The 25,937-nt window shown below is 40.7% G+C and overlaps 1 protein-coding gene across 1 annotated transcript; it reads right to left on the bottom strand.

The window, feature by feature from the left end:
• Positions 1-210: 210 nt before the first annotated feature.
• On the bottom strand, positions 211-22,954 carry LOC101157265 (guanine nucleotide-binding protein G(i) subunit alpha-1). Its single transcript, XM_004083093.4, has 9 exons — positions 22,471-22,954; positions 8,739-8,781; positions 6,893-7,034; positions 6,485-6,642; positions 4,587-4,715; positions 3,230-3,359; positions 2,994-3,147; positions 1,453-1,673; positions 211-1,289 (listed from the first exon to the last, which is right to left on the bottom strand). Exons 1-8 carry the CDS (start codon positions 22,586-22,588, stop codon positions 1,483-1,485), a joined length of 1,065 nt encoding a protein of 354 aa, XP_004083141.1. The 5' UTR covers positions 22,589-22,954; the 3' UTR covers positions 211-1,289; positions 1,453-1,482.
• Positions 22,955-25,937: the final 2,983 nt, after the last annotated feature.

Genomic DNA, 25,937 nt, shown 5'->3' on the forward strand with positions numbered 1-25,937 from the left:
GGCAGCCTGGTTTGGAATGAATGGACACAACAGTGGCTGGTCTGTGTGGACGAACTGGCACGCAGACAAGAAGCATCAAAGGAGGAGCACCAGAGACGGCTCAGACTCAACCGCCATCAATCCGGGGAGAAAGTTTTCATTTCAAGTAAACATTTCAGAGGGAACTCCCTGCTGGAAGTGGAATGAATAGTGATGCCACAGTGACCCAGATACTTTGTAAATGGTTTTTTATTAGCAAAATAAGGGAGATGAGTCTACAAAGATTCTCCTTCCGTGGAGAAAGTACACATACATAGACAGTTTGTGGCAGTTTCTTTACACCAATAGAACCTTTTGTCACATCGCTCAATGTAGCAACAATCTGCACAGTTTTTTTTTTTTTTTTGCAGAAACAGAAATGTAGTTTTATGCTGGTCATCTATTTTAATCAAATAAGAAGCTTAGATCCTTTCAACTTTACAGGAATCTGTCTGCAGCTCCGTTTTTCTCTCCTTACACACCAAAACCTCCATCAGGTCTCCTCCAAATGCGTTCAAATGTACAGTGAACTGTACCAAAAAAAAACAAACAAAAAAAAATCAGGTTTCTGTTCTTGTAGAGGTTCGGCACCTCTGCTAACCTTCTGAATGACTGGATATTTAATTTACAGTTTAAAAAGCAGAGCCCCAGCCTGGTAGGGGGAAATCTCAGTACTGTACTGTGGGCCTCCATTGCCATGGCGCTTTGGGGGTGTGTGTGGAGGTCACCATGGAGCTTCAGTCCTCCTCCTGATAGCTCAGTGACATGCACATGTGAGATAGAAGAGACACCTACGTATGAAAACAGCTTACCTCTTTATGTCTAGAACACTTCAGCAGGCAACAGAACAAGCATCGGGACGACGACCGCAGTAAAATGCATGCCAAGGCACAGGTACCAACAAACCGGACTCGGAGTCGCGTCCCTCGACCCTCCCCCTAAACGCCTTTTGTCTTCCCGAGTGGTTGAAGAGCAGGAAAAAAGGAGGAGCTTTTCCACCAACGGCAAAGTTCCAGAAACGGCGGCACAAGAAACAGCAGAAAACATGGGGTCTCCTCAGGAAAAAACAAAAATTGATTTAAAAAAAAAAAGTGAACATTTGCGGTGATTCTTTTACGTGATACAAACATCCTGCACAAATGTAGTAACGCTAGTTCAAAGTTCTGAGACAAAAACATAAATAAAGCTGTTAAAAGTGGCGTATAGTACAGCACTGGTCCATCATGATCCTCCCCTCCCCTCCAAAGATGTTCAGAAGTTGGCTCCACCGCCTGAAGACAAGATGGACGGAATCAAATCAAATCAAACTTTATTTATAAAGCACTTTTCATATAAAAATATAACACAAAGTGCTTTAGTCCATATGGAATCACCCTGGAGGTCTCGTCGGACGGATTTAGGTAAAATAATAATCATTTCTTCGTCACTACTCACCAAGAAAGAAAGTGGTCGTCACCGTCATCCTTAGAAAAGCCCACAGTCTTTGAGGTTGTTCTTGATGATGACGTCGGTGACGGCGTCAAAGACGAACTGCACGTTCTTGGTGTCTGTGGCGCAGGTGAAGTGGGTGTAGATCTCCTTGGTGTCCCTCCTCTTGTTCAGATCTTCAAACTGACACTGGATGTAGGCGGCTGCTTCCTCGTACGTGTTGGAACCTGGAAAAGAGGAGAAAAGAACGGGTCAGGAGGAAAGACCAGATCCTGAAAAGATCTTTTTGGGTTTTCTGCAGAACAGGGCAAACTACAAAACAATACCACATAGGAAAAAACACGATATTGATGAATTACACAAACCAATCTTTCTTTAAATTCCTCTTTATCATAAAGATATAAAAAAAATAGTCAAATCTAGCTTCAATCCATTAACAACAGATTCAGCCCCAGTGTTTTTATTCTTTTGACTCCCGTAACTCTTCAACTGCTAACGCAGTAAATCTAATTATGCAATTTCGGATGAGGAGAAGTTCTGTGTGCCAATAACGTAAAACAATCAATTGACGTAAACCAACGGATGCTAACGCGCAAAAAGCAGCTTTATATACAACACTTTACAGTAGTAAACTGTTCACGCACTTAATCTTAATTTTGATGCGAAGAAAAGCAGCTTTGTGCTGATATGCAAGTTTCTAGTGGTGAAGTATCCGTGCATCTAACGTAAACCAACTGATTCTAATGCGGAGAAAAGGGCCTTGCGCTGATAATATCAATTAACGTAAACCAACCAATACTAACATGGGTAAAACCAGCTTTGCACCGATATGCAACTCCTTACAGTAGTAAAGTAGTGCTAGTAACGTAAAACAACTGAACCTAAAATGAAAAAGGCGCTGATATGCATCATTTTATGTTAGTAAAACTTTACGCATTTAACGTAAATCCACCGAATGTGTCGCTGAGAAAAAAGCTCTTCACTCATATGCAACATTTGTAAAGTGTTCACGCAATTAACGTAGAGGTACTGATTCTGATAGAGAAAAGCTGTACCCTTCCACGATTAGGATAAATGCTAAAGGACCAAAGTGTTAGAGCAGTTCAAAGGGCGTGTGTTTGATCCTATCGTCGGTTAAAAGGTCACGAACTACAAAGGGGTTTATTTAGTCATACTTTTGGAGCACCCCAGGAGGAGTTTACATCTTCCATTGCGCATTAACTCATTCGATTTTACATGATTTTTTCTCTAAAATATATATTTCTAAAACATGTTGTAATTTTGTTGAGGGCTTAGGGCAGAGGTGGGCACTGAGGGCCGCATTCCTGCATGTTTTCCAGCATACCCTGCTCTGGCATGTTCTGATTGGCTGGACACACCTGAACCAGGTAATCAGCCACGAGTAGGGCAAGATTATTGGCTGGACACACCTGAACCAGGTAATCAGCCATGAGTAGGGCAAGACTATGGCCACACACCGGCCCTCGAGGCCTGGAATTGCCCACCCCTGGCTTAGGGACATTTTGGGGGCACAAGTGTGATTTTACCGGCATATTCCGGGTAGCAGATGCTCAGAGGACTCCTCTTGATCTTCTCCTCAAACAGGTCTTTCTTGTTGAGGAAGAGGATGATGGAGGTGTCTGTGAACCACTTGTTGTTGCAGATGCTGTCGAACAGCTTCATGCTCTCGTGCATTCGGTTCTGAGGAGGAACACAGGACCACAGATGTGACGACAGTCCCAGCAGAACGCCCGGCATCACGTCACCGCGCTCGACCGCTCACCATCTCTTCATCCTCAGCCAGCACCAGGTCGTAGTCGCTCAGGGCCACGCAGAAGATGATGGCGGTCACCCCCTCGAAGCAATGGATCCACTTCTTCCTCTCAGAGCGCTGACCGCCGACATCAAACATTCTGGGAAGAAGATGATGTTTCTCAGCATTGTTCAGTTCGTGCTCGCTTATGCAACAATCCACATGCTAGCTTTCACTCTCAGCTTTAAAGCCAGTTTTTAACGTCCCCACTACACGAGTCCTCCTCCTGCACACATGCTGGCTTATGCTTTGGAGTTTTCTTCCGATATCTTTGTGTGTTCGGAACTTGTTCAAGTTGTGACACACTTGAAGCACTGAAGTAAGCTGAAATGTGCAGCTGAAGAAGAATCGATGCACAAGTTTGTGTTAAAGCCGCACACAATGCTCATTATGCGTGCCAGTCCAGAGTAAAAACACAGAATCATTTTCACACGGATGTCCTTAGGACAAAAAAACAAAACGAAAACAAACAAAAGCAAACAACAACAAACAAGACATTCCTCTGAAATTAACTTTTCATCTCAAAAGTCTTAACAGAAATAAAAAGGGTTCAGATTCTTTCAATTTAAACTAAAATAATTTTAAAATATCTTATAATTGGTGCACATCGTTCCATTTTGAAATCCGCCTCCTCCGTTTAGCCAGGACTAGTCTAAGTCCTGAATTATTTGGGCCAAATTCCCTCACTACTGAGTGCACTTTATAGGACGTCATCAATTTTCTCAGGGCGTCTGAATCTACAATTCCAAAATCCAGAACCTCGGAAATTTCCCAGAAGTCTCTGCACAAAAGTAGTGTGCATTGATGATTGCTAGATTGGTGTTTATAGACCACAATGCATTGCGTTTAAATGATTAATTAAAAAAAAAAGTAAATGTATTTTTATAATTTATCCGAGTTTTCATCATCAGAACACAGTGGTTTCATAAAAAGTCTTTGTAAAATGTTCACATTGATTAGGTTTTTACTTCGACAAATTGGGGGGATCATATTTATCATATGTTTAAAGTAAAAAAAGTAGTGAGCATGGCGTCTGTCCAAAATGCATTAAGATCCAGACACAGCATTAGTTTATTTTAGCAGCTAGTTAGTTGCTGGTTGTAACATCAATGACAGAACAAGCTTCAAACCATGGAGGGATGATGTCATCGAGACTACTGCCCCCACTTCCTCTTCCTGAGTCCCAGCTGCTGCTGGCGGAGGAGGGGGGTTCACGGCCTACAGCTGGGGGCTTCTTCAAAGGACGTTTCTATGAGTCTAAATGAGTCGGCGGCAGGAAAGAGAGCTAATGAAGCTCAGCCAGTTGTTCGAGTGGGGAAGGTCTCACTTGAAGTGCAGGTCTTTGAAGGTGAAGTGAGTCTCCACGATGCCCGTTGTTTTGACTCGGGTCCTCAGGACGTCCTGCTGGGTTGGGATGTAGTTTGCCTGGGATATCCTGTCCAGATCGTTCAAATAGCTGAGGAAAGGGCACACGGGGAGAAACAGGTGTTCATCATTCACACTCCACAGAAGACGATGAAAGCCAAACGTTTAGGAAACGCCGGCGTTTCTTCTTATTTCAGGTCTGAAAGGGCGGCGGACACGGGGTCAAATCAGTGTCAATAGAGAAACCGGGCTGCATATGACTTTAGAAAAAAGAAAACAATTAAAAAAAGTTTTAAACTTGAAAGTATGCATTGTAAACGTAAAATAAATATTAAAATTTTGATTTCAAAAAATGGTAAATTTGAAATGATATTTTTGTTTATTTTAAAGAAATACTAAAAACATAAATAAAAAACTAAAACTGTTACCAAATGAAAAAAACTCAAAAGTACACATTAAAAACTTGAAATATTTTTTTTTTTAAATTATACGCTTGAAAAAAATGTATATCTTAAATTTAAAAAAATGTCATAAACTTGAATAAAAAACTATAAACCCCAAAATCGTAGCAAAATGTAAAAAAAATGTTCATTTTTTCAACAGCTGCTGTTTTGAATTTTATTCATTTCTCTTCCTATTTACGTTGAGTCCTCAATTTAGTTTCAATTCTGAAATTTCCTATTTGGAGTTGAACCAAATTTTTTGTGGAGGGTGGGGATTTAAGTTCATTGGCTGTTGGGACCTGATTGACATCAGGTTGTGATGATGTCATTTCCGCTCCAGAACAGTGCCTGTTGTTGGCGGTACCAGACTGTAGCAAATTTTGGGGGAGAATTATCCTTCATCATAATCTATTACTAGATGTCAATCATGTTCCAATGGGCTAGAAGCCCCTCCCCCATGTAAAAAATCGGCTGTTACAAATGAACCTTTCTTCTCCCCTATTTGGTTCTAGTTTTGATCATTTCTAAATTCACATTTTCAAAAGTTTTGAAGTTTTCAGTGTGTACTATTGTGTGTAATACAGTCCAGTGTGTTTCCCTTTAAGCTGATCCTGATTTGACCCCATGAGGGGGACCTCGATTTCTCTGTGGTGGGTGGTTTCCCTGTGATAGCTCAGGCCCCGCCCACCTTTCAACAATATGCTGCTGAATTGGAAACTCCCTACGTGTGAGGCCTGAAACGGCCCTGCCATCTGTCCGGGGGGAGGCGGCCTGCACTCCGCTTCTCCAACTGGGCAGGAAGCAAACGGCTGGAAGACTGGATCTGGAGTGTTGCTAATTGCCAAGAACCCCAAAGAGTTTAGCTTTAAGTGAAAGAGCTTCCCGTTTGCCTTTAAAGCAGCTGCGTGAGTGGGTTAAGAGGAACCATTGGAAATGCCCCCCCCCCTGACCTGTGCTGTGTTTGTTCTGCAGCAGCACAGCCAGGCTGTTCTCTCCCTCAAACAACAGGAGCTGCCTTGTGATGAGATAATCGCTTTCAGAGCCACAGGCTCTTGCACAATGTGTTTCAGGTTCCTAGTGGTGAAGAAAAACAAGTCAGCAGTTCAGTTGAAGGGATTTTTTTTTCTCTCTCTTTACTTTGGGAACATGTGGCAACCACTGCAGCGCTGAAGTGTGAGGTCAAAGAATAAACAGCCTCTCCGGCCAAAACCTCTTCCAGCTCGGCGGAGAAGCAAACACGGACGGTGTTAAAGTCCAGAGCGATGCGGCGTGTGTCCGCCTCACGCCGCCCTGCTGCAGCAACACTCTGCGTGCATTTGCACTGGAAAGGCTGTCATTTAGGCCACGGAGTCCTCTCTGTAGATGACTCACGAGCCGGTCAAGTGTGTGTTTGTGGTTTTCTTTATGCGTGACTCACTATGCGGCGGAGTCGTTGAGCTGATACTCGCGTGAGCGGCTGAAGCAGGCCTGAACTCCGTCGTCGCTCCAGAGCCGCTTGATGACACCGGCCAGCTCGGTTGTCATGGAGCCTTCCTCCGCCGAGCCCGCCAGCACAAACAGCTGCCGTGCATCTTCCTGAGAGAGGAGCGCGTCATGAATCAGTCATCAAAGCCACCGTTGTGATTAACGCTGATGCGACGCTGAGCCGAAATGCCAGCTCGCAGCGCCAGAAACAAAGATTTAACCATTGACGGGTGCAAAAGTCAGTTTCTCTCTAAAATCTTTAAATGGGCAAAAACATGTAATATTGCTGATAAATCCGACGAGTCTCATCCTTTCACAGAAACAAGTTCCTGTGTGTCACTACGAGCGGGTCATCACTCACAGCTCTGCTGGAGTCCTTGAAATCGATCTTGAGGCGCCCCATGGCTCTGATGATGGCTATGATGGACTGGATGGTGTTGCTGTAGACCACGGCTTTGTACTGCTTACACTCCTCTTCTGAGTATCCGGCTTCATGGATGATCCTGCAGGAGAAACAAATGTGTTGGTAGCATCACCAACCGAGCACGACTCTGGGCAGAAAGCTTCAGCTGAAGACGAACAAGACGTAAGGCTTTAAGAGAGTGAATGTTAAAACATCTGCCACTTTGTTTGGTGCTCTTTTCTTAAAAAAGAAAAATACAAATTTTCTAATTCAAAACATTAAATTAAAACTTTGGCTATTTTGGGAGAAAACAATACTTTTGTGATTTGTTTTGCCAATATTCCATTATTTGGCTGTTTTCCTTGTAAATAATTGATCTCAGTCCGGGTCAGTTTACCCGCTTTCCTCACAGGAAAGTTGAGTTCAAGGCCTGAACTGCTGCTGAAAGCGACCTTCGTCCGCCCTGCAGCGTTGGGATGTGTCCTCACAGCGTCAGCTGTGGGAGTCTCACGCTGAGGCGAGCTGCCGGCCTTTTGTTTTAGTTTAGTCCTTGGTTTGAGTTTTTGTAAGACGTTTACTCAATGTTTTCATGGAATAAACCGTTTCCAAATGTGGCTTTTTTGGTCACTTTCATCTGCAGTCTTCTGAGGATTTTGCCTTTTTCTGGGATTCATCTGTCACAGACACATGACTATTCTATTATTTTAAAATGCTTTTGTTTTTAAGCATTACCATCAGTTTCTCAGCATATTTGCTGTAGACTTTTGAAATCAAATGAAACCAGTTTAGGAGTCAAAAAACTAGTTTTTTTTTGCACAATTCTTTTTTTAATTTATAGTTTAATTTGAAAACATATGCTAAAGGAGATTTTGTTTAAAAAGACAAAAATAAAATGATGAGAGGCACTGACCAGTTAGCCTTTAGGAGCTCAAAGACGCTTTTATTTTGAAGTCGTATTTAGTGAACAGAGCTAATTTTAAGGACTTGTAGTCACTTTAGTGGGAATTTGTTTTTTAGTGAATTCACTAAAATTGTATTAATTTGATAAATCCTTTAAGAATATCAAATTAAGTAATTGTTAAGTAAATGCTTGAACTTTTTAAACTAATCATTGTATTAACAGGGCTGTTCAGTATCCTTGTAATCTTACTTACGTGTCAATAGGCAGCAGATATCAATCACTGCTTTCTTCTGAAATGTTTTTCTATTTGTATTTATTTATTTCAAAACAAAATAAAATTAAGAGAAACTCCATTAAACAATTCATATTTTGCTTGTATAAAGTCATAAATTGACTGGTTTTATTTTGTGTTTTGTCATTTTTTTAATTTTGAAAACATTTTAAAAAGGGAAAAAAATGAATTTGTTGTGTTAACAAATTGCAGTGTTTCTGATGATCTCACTTCTAAAAGTTCAGACTTTTAGTCTTGAAAGCAGCAAAGAAGTATCTTAATATTACATTTATACCTAGAAAACACGTGTGGGATCCTTTCATATCAACATGTCTGTGATTCTAAAAACAACAGAACTGAAGGCATAAATGCTACTCAAACCCAACGCTTTGAGCTCCATGTTTAGCCTTTAGATCCATCACAACTGTGACCCGTTTGTCCTGCGATCCAAAAGAAAAGCTTTGAAAGCTGAATGCTGATTTTGTTTGTGTTGTGGAGACACAGAAGCCTCCTCAGAAGTAACGTAACATTTCTCCAGATCTGATCAGCTGTCGGCAGGAACATTGAGACAGGAAAAAAAAAAAACACAGAGACAGGGTTTCTTTCATTCACACTAGGAGGCAGGAACTCACTTCATCTGCTTGACGATTGTGCTTTTTCCTGATTCTCCGGCACCTGGAAGAGAAGGAGGAAGCGTTGATGAGAGATGGCAACGTCTTTGATCACGCAGCAGAAGAGGTTATAAGAGGTGGAGTCTTTATGCAAACAGACTGAACTGATTTGATCACATTTTAAAGAATGAACTTGGAAGGTGATCACAGTGACATGAGGTCAGTGCAGAACCTAAAGATGTTCGCATTTCCTTTAGCTTCTTAGTGTTTCTAATGTGATCAATAAGCACTTCATCTTTGTTATTTGATATTATGAATGCTTGTAGATTTATTAAATTATCTGCACTTGGAATAGTAAAGTATGAAGAATTATAAATAGAACTAGATTACGGTAACTATGTAAAGAAAAGAAAAAAGTTAAGTAAAAGATATTAGAGATGGGTTTATATAAATGTGCCTCTTCTCACTCCTCATTAAAAAGCATTTGACCAACTTATTATTTAATTGATTTAATGCACCGTGTACTGTTTGCATTAGTACAAATATGATGTCTATTTATAGTTAAAAATTATTCCAGTGGCATAATTTACATGTGGATGTATAATATATGTGGAGATGTATCAAGGATCAGTCTCTGTCTTCCATGCATTATACAGACTAGGGTTGGGCGATGTCCCTTAAATTGGCCGTTGACGATGTTTGCTGTCAACCATCGGGATGGACGATGATATCGTCGTTGGGGGGGGGCTAATTTTAATATTTCGGTCTTATATAATTGCTATTCGTTATTTTACTTTATTACTTTATTTATTTTATTTCCCAACTAATGACTCATCCGCAGTACTGAGGGAAATAACTTTAACAAAAAAAGTAACAAACAAACTAGAAAAGAAATGGTTTGCTCCCGCACTTAACTAGTCAAGTGGACCGGCGGAGCGCGGACTTACAGCTTTGTGTTTGAGGGGAAGGGGGGGGGGGGGGGTGCTTTGTTACATGAGCGGTATGTGTGGGAGATTAAGAACTGCGATCCGTTCCGCAGCTCTAGGGGAACGGGCTACCGAACTCAGAACCGGGTCTAAAAGTGTGTGTCTGAGCAGAGGATCTTGAGCACACACACAGCGCTTTGGGGCGGTGTGAGCTTCAAAGCAGAAATGTCGCTCAGTCCTTAGAAATCGTTCAAACAATCACGTGGATTTGTGTTTCGAGTCGTGTCCCGACTAAATAAAGGCTGATGTTATTCCCACATGTTTAAATGCAGCCAAGATGCAGATTGCAGCACCACCCAAAGCTAATGTTGTTAGCCCGTGTTAGCATACTGCTAATTCTGGCTTCTTTCCGGCTCCGTTTTTCAACAGAAAAAGCAATGACCACACGGATTAAAATTAAAACGATGAGCGAACAGGCGTTTCATAATAATCGTAACATTATTAAAAGCACGTTTAGAAGATCGTCTTGTATGTTACCGAGCTGACATATCAATGTATAAAGCCGCTCGGCAACATTGTTTTGTATTGAATTGTTACATTCAATAAAGTTTGAGAAAAAATAGCCGCTCGGCGGAACTGATATCCGCTTCCGGTTTTTCAAACCCTACTGCGCATGGGCGAATGATTTATTCCGACCAAAAGTGTGAGCCATGTGAACGTTTTTTATATTCTGAAAACATTTTTCTGGAACCATGTACACGTTTGGATTCTAATCCGACCATTGATCCGGTCAAGATATTATTCACATGTAACCGCGGCTTATGGTGTCGACTCGCAGCGTGGCGGGGGCGTGGCATCACGATGGTGTCTCTCCATCGGGATGTCAGTCACACATCACGATGGACGATGGTATCGTCCATCGGCACAACCCTAATACAGACAATGCTTCCATGTAGCGATGAGGCAAAAACCTGTTGGTTTCGGCCACATGGGTCTGCAGCGTCTAGTTTGTGAACACGTTTTTGGACAAACATTGAGCACATTGAAATTTTTAAATTTGAAGTGGATGCCAATTTGACGCGTGAATGACAGTCAGTGTGAATGCAGCACTACAGCTTGGAGGATTTGTTAAAAAGCATAGAAGTTTTCTCCCAAAACTGGGACTTATATACATCTTTTTTTCTTCTTGTGCATTTTTTGACTCCTTCGACTTGTACATCTTAAATACTATATATGCATTTATAGGTATATAAGTGTGTTTTTATATACATATTTTGGGAGTCACACTCTAAAGATAAACTGTCATAAACGAAATCTGCAAAGTATTCAGCTTTATTTCTTTACAATAATTATGTTTCAAGGCTATAAAATTCCTCACTTTTTCCTTAGACAGACATTAAAATTGTTATATTTTTCTCTCGTTTAAACTCACAAAGTTGAAACCTTTGCAGAAAAATAAGTCCAGTATTGCAGAATGAAAACAAAGATCTGACCACAATCAAGATTTATGTAATTTTGGCAAACTGAACATAGGAGACACTACACGGAGGAGATCGACAAGGTCTACAGCCAATCAAGAAGCAGAACACAACGGGGTGTCGGAAAAAAAGATGCACTAAAAAAAACACAAAACAGCAAGATTATGAAAGGTAAGTAGTAATTTGTTAATAGTGTATGACATAGCACTTTTCTTTCTTTGGAACAAAACGATGGAACACTGTGTATTTCTATATCATCTTTTACTCTTTTATTTCACAATCAATTCATGAATAACTATTGTAAGTTACATATCTATAAGTATAGATGCATTTGTTTTGTCTTCTTTTGTTTTTTGATTGCTTGAAACAAACCAATTCGAACAGGAAAAAAGTCTGGCTTAGTTTCACTGCTACTGCGTGGTAATAATCCTCAGCAAAGGTCCTCCATGCTGTGTTTGTACAAATACTTAAACATTTAAATGCACAGTTATTGACCAAAGGCTGTGAAACATCACCGCAGCGTTACTCTGAAAAGGCTTGTAAGGAAAAGAGGAGATGGAAAGGCCATAAACGGAATTTAGAAAGTGGTTTCGGCCGAGTCATGATGTCATGGCAACCGTTCAGGTCATCTCCACCTGAAGAGGCATTGTGTTTATTATGTGCACCTGCTGCTGTCTCCTCAACTGTGTTGGAGGCCTCCATAACGAGACACTTTGAGGGTATTTTTCTTCATGGATGCATCGGCGATACCGTTGGGCACCAGCTCCTATCAACTGCAACAGATCAGCAGTCCACCGCCTTTTGCTCTGGCTTCATCCTCCTGCTGCCTCTTCCAGGAGCAAAGACCCTCAAAACCACTTTCTCAGGATGAAGGGACCACAACTTCTCCCATGGGCTCTAGAAAAAGAGCTGGGGGACTGACGACCTACTGTAACGCCGGCCGGTTTTGCCACCTCGTGACACCTCCACAGACAGGGTGGTGTGCTCTCGAACAATAAAACCATCCACCGTGAATCTACTTTCACATCCCCTGTGGGGATAGCAGAAGAAGACATAAGACAGCGTGTCCCCCGAACACAAGCCGCTTCTTGTTGAGTTTTTGAAAGAGCAGCAAGGAAGCTCAGTTACGTCTCTACAGATCTGAGTAAAGACAGACCCCCCCCCCCCCCACACACACACACACACCATCACACCAGTGATGACGACAGCAGATAAATTCACCTGAGGACGCCTTATTTTAATGACATGTCATCACTCAGACATCAGTGTCGCCTGCAGGGGGGCGGTGACGGTGCTTTGTGGGTCAGTGGATCCCAGCAGGACGTACAGATGGACAGAAGACGTGCTGCACGGTGGGTGATCTGACACTCCTGTCCCTTTCGACCCGCCCATGAGCCACATTTCTTTTTTTTTTTTTTACAATGCCACACTCTTTGCATGTTGACGCAGATCCTCTCATATGGAAATCCACTTGGTCAGGCAAAAAACCCACAACAAAAAAAAACAAAAAACACACATCCTAAACTCAAGTTCAAATGATAAATAAATACAAATCATGCTAAATGTTGGTTCTGAGTTTTCTAAAGGCTGGTTCCATTTATCAGACCTCCAGCTCATCTACATGTAGCAGCGTAGAAAACAATGACAAAGCTTTTAATTTCTACAGAAATACAGTTTTATGACAGATTTGAAGACTTTTTGTGTTTTTAAGTTGTTTCATATGATAATAAATCACAGTTAAGACTCAAAGCATTTCTGATCACTGCTTTTACTCATAGAATATGAATGATAGTAACTAATTAACTGCAGTAAAAACTATTATTTTTACTGCTACAGTAAAAGTAACTAATTTTTTATATTTTCAAAAATAACACCAAAAGGACAGATCTCATAAATTTGGTGTCAGTACAATGAAGGGGTCTTCAACCGGAGGCTTCGAAGCTACATGAGGCTTCTTTATTCCTCCATTGTGGCTCTTTGTCTTAAAGTTAAATGCTTTAAATGAATTAATGATTTTGCAGTTTTGGTAAATTTACCCTTTTGTTTATTAAGTTTTGTCATTTCTATTTGGATTTTCACCGTGTCAGATTACTGAGTAAAATGATAGTACGGGTTTAATCTAGTGTTAGAGAGTAAAATGATAGTACAGGTTTAATCTAGTGTTAGAGAGTAAAATGATAGTACAGGTTTAATCTAGTGTTAGAGGGGTTGGTTATTAGCATTATATTAAAGAACATATTCTCTTCTGCTGCACAACAGTGTCTAGTTGCTCTTCGGAGGGAAAGTTCTTAGAGTATAGAATATCAATAACATTTATAAATTAAAAAAAGACTGGATTCCACACACTGTATGAGAACTGACTGAGTGATCCCTCCCCACGGCATTCCAAACATGAAGTACCTGCTGGTTTCAAGAGGCCAAAATCCCACAGAGTTCTATAGAGAAATGAACAACTGTTACTTGGTCATTCTATTTGTCAAAATGACCATTCTGTCTTTGCTACCTATTTAGCATGTTCTCTTGATCTTAATTTTTTTTCTCCCGTAATATTTTTCATGTTATAAACCGACCAGTCAGATGCCTCAATAAAAGTGTGTGGTACCTGCTGTCCGCCCCAAGTCCAACATCTAAAACAATCAAAAAAGTGGTAGGGGTGTAGACTTCCAACAAGCTCAGTCCGGATTGGTGAGTGGTTGCCATAAAAACAATGACTCGGACCAACTGGTATAAAGATTATCAGAGTACAGCGGGGGCTTGGCGGTGACATATGAAGGGCGTGGCTGTTGTCAAACCTCAGACATCGATCATCTGTACTTAACTCTCACCGATTTTGCCTCCTCCCCCCTTCAGGGTGACGAACCACAGACCTGAGGCACGATTCCTTGTGCAGGATCATGCTATCCACCCGCAGCAATGATACCCCCACCCACTCCCAAAAACTCAGAGGATCCCGCAATTGTGGCCACAGCTGGTTCCCGTTTTTTGTGGTTCAAACTATTTTAGGGAATCTTCGAGCGCTGTCTCACGCTGAGCGGTGCGGCTTTTATTCCGCCCATTTTTCCACAAAGAACAGAGTGGGTTTTATTGAACTGCTGCAACACATCTTTCCACACACACTCCAACTCAGAGTAAAAGGCCAGGGCAGACTGCAGTGTAAAGACACTTAATTGTAGAAACAGACCTCCATGCTTTGGCCTTCTCTTAAATAGTTTGAGAAATTCTCCTCATTCTTGTTGGTTTCAGGGTCAGATGGGTCCGTGATAGATTTCTGGTGGTTGTGGGGTATTTCTGAAGGCCGGGCCGGACCACTTTTGGGTGACCAATCCAAGGACTGGAGCCGGGCCTCTGAGTTTTTGGCATGAGGTGCAAACCACATTAGCAAATGGCACATTAGCGGTGCAACGTCGACCCATTCCCTTCAGTTTTGCTCAACAGAACATTTTGTTCTTTCCGTCTGAATAATTTTTTTCCCGATTTACTGGTTCCTCTCATTCACGATCTGTTTTTTTTCCTCCCTCTGGGTGGGTTTAAAGCATGACTCACCCATGAAGGATTCCAGGAGTGGCTGAGCTGGTGTTTTAAGCCCACCAGGGGAAAGCGGTTAATCACAGGGATTGATCTGACCGAACGCAGAATTGACAGCTCTGAGATTGTTTCCCACACTCTCCGGAGCGGGCCTGACCCATTCACGGCTCTTTCTAATGACGATAAGGCTTTGCGAGCAGTTTAGCCACTCTGGTATCCCTGTTTCAACCCCCCCGACCGCTTAGGAGCTGCTTTTTCTCATTGATCCTGCAAATCAAACTTGGAAAACTCAAACTACAAATACCACAAAACGGATAGTAGCAACAAACTGCTCATCAGTGGCCAAAAAGTGTCGTTTGAAAGTTTATTTAATAGGTAATCTAACAACCTTGACCAAAAATACATTTCCAGTGGTTGTTTATCTGGAAGGTAAACAACTATAAAGACGCGCTGAGGTCTTCTGCTTTACTCCAGCTGAGCTTTTTCATTTTTAATGCATTCTTCATTAGCATAGACTCATCTTACAGCCTCTTTCTACTGTTCTCGTGGTATCCCAGCGCATTCACACGCCATTTAAGGCCGTAACCTGAAGAGCGTGAAGAGTTACCTGGCTACCACGTCAAACGGGTAAACACACATGTCAAATAGTGCCACAACACAGCCTCCTTTGAACATGGGTCGTTCCAACGCATGGCTTTCTGTGGTCGCTAACAGACAGGGTTTAGGTATGCCTTGTGGTTTGCGTCGCGAGAACGGTAATAATAACTCATTTTCCTGCTTTTGGGAGCATAAAAGAAACTTGCCCTAACTTGCTTAGTTTCAATCAGCATGCCCCGTCTGGCCCCAGACCACAGGAGGAATGTGTTTACCTCTCAAGAAAAAAAACGCCTTCATTCTTTCTCAAGCAGCCAAGAGATCTCTACATGTTCCTGCAACACACTGCTGAATGAGCAACCAGTCTAACGGTGTTTGTCGAGCCATTATTAACAACATACGAGATTTTTGTTGATATAACCATTCTACCCATTCTAACCACAGCTGATTATGTGCCTGCTGTCATGGGTTTGCCTGTTGCTGACACAGACTTCACACTTTGCGCATGGTAACCCACATTCATGCATATTAACACTCGGCAAAGCTCGCCAAGAATAATGCAAAAGTTTCAACCCATGGTTTTGTTTACAAGGAGACTGGGGCCTTTGATGTACACACGGCTGGCTTCTCCATGACACCACCTGACAGGAACGTACACACAAAGTGACTTGCATAAGGAGGACTTTGGAATTTATGTAAGCTTTAGAGACGCTTGGAAAAGCTAGTTACAACCTCTGAGGAAAACGTTCCTGTAGTTTTACGCATCCAGATGTGATACAGTAAAAGTTTATTTGCTTTTCATCACTGAAGATCTTTAAACCCTTCCAGTGTTGACGTTCTTTGAAATAGCGCATCTCTTCAACCATTTACGCAATTAATCTAATTGCAACAAATTCAAAAGATGAGAAATGCAGCCTTGCAACACTGTATGATAGTAAAGTCTTGTGCGACAAAAGCCGTTCCACGTAACTTTAGTAAAGTGTTGGATAGTAGCGCAAAGATGTTTCTATCAGCTTCAGAATCCATCGTAATTAAGTTAATTGCATTAACGATTGAAGAGTTACAGTAATTCAATGCACATCAAGACTGGAGCTAAAGCTTCAGGTGTTAAAAGGTTAAACAACTCAGTAATAATATTTACAGGTGACAAAACGAGCTTACGTCCTCTATTCCACATTCTTCCCTGTGGCATTATGAATATCCTTCAGACTGTGTGGGAAAAGAAAATGCTGACATACCATAATAATCACCCTTAAATATTTACACACAGGATGCTGGGATGTGTTTGTCGACTAGAAAACAGATGACAGCAAAGATATTTGGCTGAAATCGCCATGATAGCAAGGTATTTGCTCATTAGTCACAAGCTATTTTGTTAATGCAACATTCAGCAGCCGTACAGAATGTCCTCCTCATCCTGAGAAGAGCTTTTTACAAACCAACAAATCAGATGACTACCAGGCTGAGGGGAAATGGAGGCATAGGTGGACACATCTACAAGAAATGGCTCAAATGAAGCTGCCAGATGGAAGAAAAAAATATACACTTGACTTTTGAGGTGCACATTATCTTCATCTTCACTGAGAAAGTTTGGCCTGTTGAGGGAACTAGCAATCTTTCAAAGACAGCCAATGCATGGCCTGAGTCACAGATGTTATATGGGCCCAATAAAAACAGGAGATGAATGGGTGGTGGTGCCACCGTGTTTAGATGATAGGTCAATGCTTAGCCATAACAGTCAATGTGTCCTTGATCAAGACGCTCACACTCACCCCGCCAACAGTATTCAGTGTGTACGGCTGTGGCAAACCTGGAGTATTCACTGTTTGTAGACTGGACTCAGACATAAAGAAAGATAGCTGACATTGTGTTTCACAAAACCTCTATGTCTTTCCGCTTGGGAGCATCCTTCCTCCTCTGTTTTGTTTCTGTCTCCACTACTGGTGTGTGTGGGGTGGTGGTGGGGGTGGGGGTGGTGGTGAATGAAGGTTATAAACAATGGGAGGTCTTGACTGTCAAAATGCAGCAAAGAGCAGTTCATGGAACCACCCAGCATTTAAAGTAAACAGCAAGACAAAAAAAGTACAGATGCCTAAAACTAGACATCTGTACTCACTCACATCTGTCTCACTGGTGTGCCCAAGTCAATAGGGTTTGGGCACACCAGTGAGAACAACTGAATTGTGGGAAGCAAAGTTCCTTCATACAATATTGTACAAGTTGACCAACAAAGGGAGGACTCTTGGTTTGACGGATATTTGAGTTTTTGAATTGGCTTCAATTCTTCTGGCATCCAAAACAAATGGTGGATGATTTATTCTAGCCAATTATTTGAAGGCACTTTCACTGCATGCTGTGATCCTCCTCAGCCTTGACTGCTGCCAGCTCATTTGCTGCATTCTGAAGAGATGTTTGGTGCTTAAAGCTTTAATATCCCTGGTCCTAGTTTACAGTGACAGCGCTCTGATTGGACAAGATTTGCATGTTTCTTATTCTGGTTCAACAAGTTTCACCTAAGTTCTTTTTAACATGGTAAAATGAATAAACTGGGATCATCATCTTACAATTCTAATATCAAAAACACTAATTTAACAATCAGAAACACTACAGAAGATACACAGGTGAAAGTTTGGTAAAAATCTTCTAAAATCTCTTAAAGATCGTATAGATTATATAATCATAAGTAATAATTGAAACAAAAAACAGTTGTAACTGTTCAAAATAAACCACAACTCCAATCAATGAAGGGAAGCAGATCAGAGTGTCTCAAACATGCAGACTTTTCTCTAAAGCCTCGAGATTTGTGTCATCTTTGAAGATGGTCATGCTAGAAACAATCACCTAAATTAAGTGTAAAGATATTCACAGCTGTTTCTCACAAACATTCAACTAAAGAAACTTACTTTCAGTTCGAAGATTTGACACAAAAAGTGACAACTAACTTCAAGCAGACAAAACACAAACTCAAGGAGATAAACCTTTATATAACTTGTTTAAATTCAAACATGAATCATTTTTATGTATAATGTATAAGATTAAAAACAATAGCCATGATAGCAAGGACTAGCTTCTGACAAAGGTGAGTTTTAGCAAGTACACAATTGTCATTAAATATGTCTTTATTATTGTTTGTATGGATTACATTAACCATTTAATCCATGCTTTTTGAGACATAAATCAGTTTTACCAAGACAAGCAGACAAAAAATTCATCTACATTTTTTGTTTTTTAAAAACAGAGAATATGAGGCCAATCTTATGATGGAAAAGTACGTCCAACATTAAAACCAGAAAGTCTGGTCTAAAGCTAAACTTGAGCGTCTCCTGGAAGTCAGAGCAAGGACTTCAGCAAAACAAAATGAAATATTCATTAATTCCCATAGGTTTCCCATAGATGGCAATTAAACATTGCTGCGACATGTTATAAAATAATATAAAAACTGTGTCTTGCTCATCATAACATCTGCATTTCCTTTTTAACAGCCTCATAAACCAAAAAAAATGTAATCAGTCGATAAGAATCAATTAAATTTTCCCAGCTACCTTAAGATCGACTGTCAGATTAACACAATCTACAAATTGAATAAAAAAACGTATTCTGCTTTTCACACTTTCTTAAAGAGATTAGATTTTAAAAGTTTCAACTATAACACAACATCCTGGCATTTTATCACTTTAGCCATTCAACAAGCAGCAGCCTCCGTCACATCATGTGTGAAAGAACAATCGACAGCCTGGTATCTTGTGCACTGCTGTACAAACCTTCACCTGTAGAGACCGACCTAAAGCTCCAGCCGAGCTGGCCTTTGACTTGGAGGAGCCGCTATGGCTCGCTCCAAACACTGCAGCCTAACATCAGCGTGACGTTGCCCTAACACACTGACCCAATCCGGATCAGTCCAACCCAGCCTGTCGACTCTATGGACAGACGGCGTAGCGGCCACTGCGGCAGGACCAGCACCTTAAAACAGGAGTCAACAGAAATAAAAGCTACTGGGATCCAGCTATATCCTACTACCGTAATAATTTATCTGCCAATATTAGCCCCAATGTTTGTTCAAAAAAATATTCAGACAGCCCAGCATTTTAAAAGAGACTAGTGGTTGTTGGACACCAGGTATTACCGGTATTCAACTCGCAGATGTAATGATGATGGGTAAACAGGGTTAATCTGACAGTGAAGTACATTATGCTTCTGTATTTATGGCCATGAAATGTAGGCAACAACAGCAGATGAACTTTTCAGGATTTAATGAAATCGTCCACACGGCAGGAGAGTATTTTTAAAGCAGTATGGCATAGGCATAAGCAGGAAAACAAGTATGGTAGATGTCTACAGAATGTTTTTGTCAACTATGCCACCAGCACTAGATTGCCCCAGCCCGAATTTCACACAAAACCGTTCATTAGCCAGACAAGTCCCTTGCAGAAGGTGAGGAAATGCAAAAAGCTCCAAACTCACATACAGGACACAAGATTGGATAATGTACATTACGGTACAGTACCATATGTTCCAAAAGTTGCTCCTGCATTTGTTCAAAACATTATTCAGACTTTTTTAAGGGCCTATACCATGATATTCTTAAGCCATTTGTAGTAAACAATATCCATATGTACAATAATATATTACTTTAGCATTCAAAAGAACGATTAAAAAAAACAACATATTATTTTCCTGAGTTCTTTTCCAACGGGTGTCGCCCGTTTCATGACGTCAACCCAGATCTGGCCTCAGAATCGTGTCTGCGTTTCGCCCATGAAAACAAATAACATCTGAACTTTTGCAAAAAAGGATGTGCATGAAGTGCATATAAAAGGAAAGGGTTTAGCGACCACAGCTAGCTCAGCAGAGAAAGTGGGTGTTTGTGTGTTAGCCTGGGGGCGGTGCTGGCAGAACAGACTCTTCCTGGGAGGGGCGGTTCCACACTTGTCTACGTCAGCTCAGGAGAACCTGCATGTTTTCGTAGGTTGGTAGGGCTGGAGCTCAGAGGGCAAATTTAAAGAGGAATACTCAAAAATGTGCGAACGGATCAAAATATCGCTTTGGGGTTTATTTGCTTGAGGAATGAAAATTATAATACACTTAAAAGTTCAAAAAAATAATTTTACATGATAAAGGGCCCTTTAAAAGAAATTGCTGTCAATTTGTTGCGACCTCTCTTTAAAGCTAGCATTTATTGTCAATAAAAGAAGGGCCACCACTAGTAGATATACTGTACTTGGCTATCCTACAACCTTACAAACACGGCACTAGGGCTGCACGATACGAGCAAAACTTGCAATGTGCGATATTAGTGATCAATATTGCGATAACGATATAATTTGCGGTATACAGTATAAACAAATAGCAAAACAACCAAAAACATCATTACCATCTCATTGCAACAGTTTAAAAAAACGATACTCCAAATGACCCTTGTTGACGTAGGAGGCAAACATTTAACATAAAAGGGCTCATCTGATTGGTCAACATCGGAAAGGGTCCATCCATTTGGTCAAATGCATAAATGGATTTATTTAATTCGTTAAGTGCTTCAAGCTGCCATAGGATTGTATTAGCACATTTAAGGTAACCATTTATTGCGATTTTTGCTGACTTTTGCGATATGGATATTGCACTGATATTGATATTGCGATAACGATAAATTTGCGGTATATTGTGCAGGCCTACACTGCACCATTAAAAGAAGGGTCTTATACGGTTTGATTTACCGCAAAAAAAACACACAAATAAATGGCAAATAAATGATCCATGAAAACACACATTTTCCTACCTTTTGTGCCATTTATCAGTACTTGAACTGTAATAACCAATAACTAATTTAAAGTCCCACTCCAATCATCTATTGATCTATTGTAAAAGTGATCCCCGGTGGTCTTTTAATTATGATTATGCCGTTGTTCAGGCTAAGTTAAAAAAAAAAACAACCTGTTTCGATTGCTAGGACATAGTTTCTGCAGAGCGGCAAGAGTTTACTAGAAGTTCCCCTCTGAGGTGTGGGCGTGGAGTGAACCTGCTTTATTTCCCGTCATCCATCTGTTTACCCTCTCACTGCTATCTTAAAGCCCCTCACAACCCCCAAGCTAACCTGTCTGCTCCTGATTCAACAACAATTTCAATAACAAGTACTCGGAAATGCAATTTTAATCTGAATTTTTTTTAAATGTCCTCCATCAGAAAAATGCCACAAGAACATGTTAACACCATTTTCATTGGAGTGGGTCTTTAAAGCTGCGTTTCATTATAACAATAACAAAAACATGCAACACGCCTCTCGCCCTGATCCCACCTCCCACACATTAGGCCCCACCAGGCCACCATACCAGTCACATTAGATTAGATTTGGAACATCAGGGCACCGAAATAACGTCGCTGGTTTCTGGAGCAAGACTAAAATCCATGAGGTTTGGAAACCACCTGAATACACAAAGGCCAGTCAAAATTGGCAACTGCTGAGAGTAATGAAAGGGTCATGAGGCAGCTATCTCTACATCAGCGTGTGATCTGACAGCTGAGTTGCTTAAGTCAAACAATGATCATCTGCTTAAAAACGCTCCCATTTCAGTGGCTCCTCGCTTTAGGACACTTCCTGAATGTGTTTTCCTCTTACAACATGTCTGCTAGCGTCTATATGTTTGAGATTTAAGCCAACAAACACGAGGTTGAGAGTGGGAATAGGGAGTTTTAGGGCAAAAAACATGTTGAATTGAGGTCTAGAGTTAATGATGATGGTTGGAGGGACTGGTTTTCTGTCACTGGAGGTTAGGCCTGAGTCCCTAATGAGCCATGGGGTCCATTTTCACACTCAGCAAAGAGCTAAATGAGAGGAAATGACTTTGTTGAAAGAGTTTGCTCAACAGTCTGGAGTAAAACGCGTCTACAGTCAGGAGGAGGAAAGAAGATGGCTAAAAACCCAACAAATTAGAACAAAAGCTACTTAAAATGGGTGGGGGTGGGGGGTACACATGGTTATAAAACTGGAGGGTGTTTGGTGACGTTTCTGGGTTTTTTGCTTTGGGTGAATTTGACTGTGAAGCTAACAAAAACGGAAACTTCTCTAGTGACATGATCACATCAAGCTAGCTCCTAAAAAAAAGAAGAAAAGAAAAAAATACGGAAACCAACTCTAGAGGGGTTTTTAACAACAGTTCGCCCCCTTTTTGAACACTTTTTAGAACTCTTTTGGGACTGAAAGGCGGAGAAGTTGGTGGGAAAGCCCCCCCGTCTTACCGAGCAGCAGCAGCTTGACCTCCCTGGCCGCCTTCTCCCCGTCGTCCCGCAGATTCCTGTCGATCATTTTGCTGCGCTCCACCGCCGCCTTATCCTCGGTACTTAACGTGCACCCCATCCTCAAACGGTGTCCTTCAGACCCAGATTGTGTCAAAAAATAGATTTATGTCTATCTAAAAACCATAAATAACCACGGAAATTGATCAAAACCGCCCCGAACACACACGCCCTTTTTTCGAACGGGCTGCCGTGGAGGGTGAAAAAAAAAGGGGAAGCGGTTTTGGGCTGAAGAAAACCAAAAAACAACAACAAAAACCTCTGACGCTGTTTAACTCCGCTGGAAAAAAAAAGGTTCTGACTTCAAATCCGTCCTCAGTTTGAGACCAAAAAGAGCTCGACAACTAAATAATTCCTCGGTAACGTCTGTCCCACCCGTTGGCGTCCATCCGTTGCGGCGGCGACTGCCTGTACTGTACGAACCGCTGAGGCTGTACCGCGGCTGCGCACAAGCACTTCCGCTTCACTCCTTCACAATAAAGGTCCATGCCTTTCTCAACGATTTCTATCATTATTATTATCGTTGCTATTGTTATTTGTGCTTTTTTTTGTTGCACTTACGTTATTAGTCCTTAAAAACCGACACAAATAATATGTTTATTTTTAAATTAAGTACAACAAGGCTTTTCTTTTGCTTTAACATCATTTAAAAAACGTATTTTTTGACAAAATTATTTAATGTATCATTATTTTTAAATTGAAATGCTTCAAAACCATACATAAGGCTGATTTTTTTAACACATTCTATTGATTTGAGAAGTTAACCTCAAATTCAGACAAGTCAACATTAGTTTGACTCATAATGTGAAATGGAAGGCCAACCGGAAGCTCGTTTTGGAAGCGCACACAATTAACCAGCACACCCACAACTTTTACACTTTTTAATTAGTTATCATAGTTTCTTAAAAAAATGCACATAAAAAGATTAAGTTAAAAAAATACGGACAAACTTCTTTTGCAGCAGGAATTCTTTACTAATAAATGTCTGTGTTTCCCTTGATTTGCTGCCGTGGGAACAACACCTGATCCTCCATTCAACCAGGTGTACACATCCATTGTTTGGGGTTTAAATAATTTAACCTGCAGACTGAGTCAGGAGCTAATAATCCTGTCACTTGCAGTAATCTGGGAATTTTCCACCCAAATCCTTGTGATGTAAACACAACATGCTTCAATTTCTCTGCACCTTTCTCATATCAGAAGTGGCCCCCGTGGGGAGTGCAGGTGAACATGACATGATGACCTTTTCATTTTAATGCTGTGCTGGAAGATTGCTTTTGTTATCCAGGTTTGCAATAAAAGGAAACATCCCCTGAGCTAAAGGCTAATGTCAAACTAGCAGAAGGAAGGGGCCATTTTTACTTTATCGGGGATAATAAGACCTTTTAAGTCTATTTTATTAGATCATAAACAAGATTTAATGCGAAATTATGAACTGAATATTTATTGTTAAAAGAAAAAAAAGAAAAATTGGAGCGTTATAGAGTTTCACATTATAGACAAGTTGGTTGTATTTAAATTCTATTTTTTCTTTTTCTTTTCTCTGATTCTTTCTAATTTGTAATCGTTTGATTCCCGTCGTGTTTTGCAGGCCGCATTCTGTAGGACTGAGTCCATGAAGGGTGGTGGTGCCGCCCTCTAGCGGCAATGACGTGTAACGTCACAAAAACGTTTTCAAACCAACTTCACAGCAGATCAGATTTAGGCCAAAAATCTCTCAAATAGTGGAAATTTTGTTTAAAAAATTTTACAGAGTCATAATGTCTTATTATATTTAATTCTAAAAAAAAACTTACTTGGACTTGATAAGAAAGGGTATGACAGCACACACAAAACAAAAAGTCAGCAACTGAAAGACCCACTTTGGTTGGTTCGGGATTACACAGCTAAGGACCACAAAGGAGATTCTGTTTTCAAAATGGCAAATTATGTTCCTCATCTCATCATGGTGTTAATCTTCCCTTTTCTGCAAGTAGTAGCTGTGGTAGAAGAAAAGTCATTCAGTTATTAAGACCTTTTTACCTGAAACAATTGATTTTACTACATTCATTCAAGAAAATGATTTTCTCTGAATAAAATCTTTTTTATTTATGCGATTAATAAGCGCTAGAGGCCCGGAATTAAGGACTTCACTTCCAGATTGAAGCGACTTTAAAAATAAAATTAAGCGAAGCCAGACTAGTTTACCAACTAACTACTAGGGGGCGTTGTTACACCAGCAGAGATTCCTTTATTCAGCCAAAAATAGAACAAGCAAGCTTAAAAAAGGACCAAGCCAACAGTCATGCTATTAAAAGTTACTCTAAACTCTGAGCTTAGATTTGAAACCAGACTGATGACTGTAATGGTAGAATATTCTATGAAACCCATTATTTCATGATGTAATTAACCCCCCGGGCTGCACGGTGAAACAGTGGTTAGCACTCTTGCCTCACAGCAAGAAAGCCCCCGGTTTAAGTCCTGGCTGGGGGACCTGAACAAGAACATCAATGGGGGACCTTATTGTGTGGAGTTTGCATGTTCTCCCCGTGCATGCGTGAGTTTTCTCCGGCTTCCTCCCCCTGTCCAGAAACATGCTTCAGAGGTCAATTTAGCAACTCTAAATTGTCCATAGGTGTGAGTGTGAATGGATGTGTGATATGTGGCCCTGGGACAGACTGGCGACCTGTTCAGGGCGTCCCCTGCCTTCGCCCACAAGTGGCCAGGATAGGCTCCGTTAGCCCGTGACCCCGAAAGGGAAAAAACGGAAGAAGATGAATGAATGATTGAATGATGTAATTAACCCCTGCATTGTATTTTTAGATGGTTTGTTCAGAGAGCAATCTTTAGTTCAACAGAAGCCTTTTTGCCTCATTTTAGAAAAGACAAAAACAAAAAAGGACTGCAAATTTTCCAAAACAAACTTCTGGTTGACTTGACCTCAGTTTGATCTAACTCTTTAGCAGCCATTAGTGCTGAACATTAACTTCATTGAATAAATCCAAAAGGAATTGGCCCAAAACACAAGAGCATATAACAAATATATACACACTGAAAACGTTTGAAACTTTATCAATGAATGCAAAAAAAACCTGAATTGTTATCTACTCTTTATTGTCACAAAACAGATTTAAAATTTAAACAGTTTAAAAACTGAAAATACTTTTTTTCTATAGGAAATTAAACTATTTAAGGGTTTTTGCTAACAGATGACCAGCTTCACCTTAAAAAATAAAATAATAAAACGTACTTCCTGTTTTGTCCTTCAAAATAAAATTACATTTGTCTTGTTTTTATTGGGTGGTTTTGGTACAGAAAAACACAGACCTGCAGGTGTTCAAAAACATTACATCAAAGTAAAGTAAAAGTGGTTAATTAATTCACTTTACTGTCTGCAAAAGTTGTAGCTCTGCCCACTTAACTGAATGGGT

This window comes from Oryzias latipes, chromosome 23, assembly GCF_002234675.1.
Source record: "Oryzias latipes chromosome 23, ASM223467v1".
NCBI classification, from domain to species: domain Eukaryota; kingdom Metazoa; phylum Chordata; class Actinopteri; order Beloniformes; family Adrianichthyidae; genus Oryzias; species Oryzias latipes.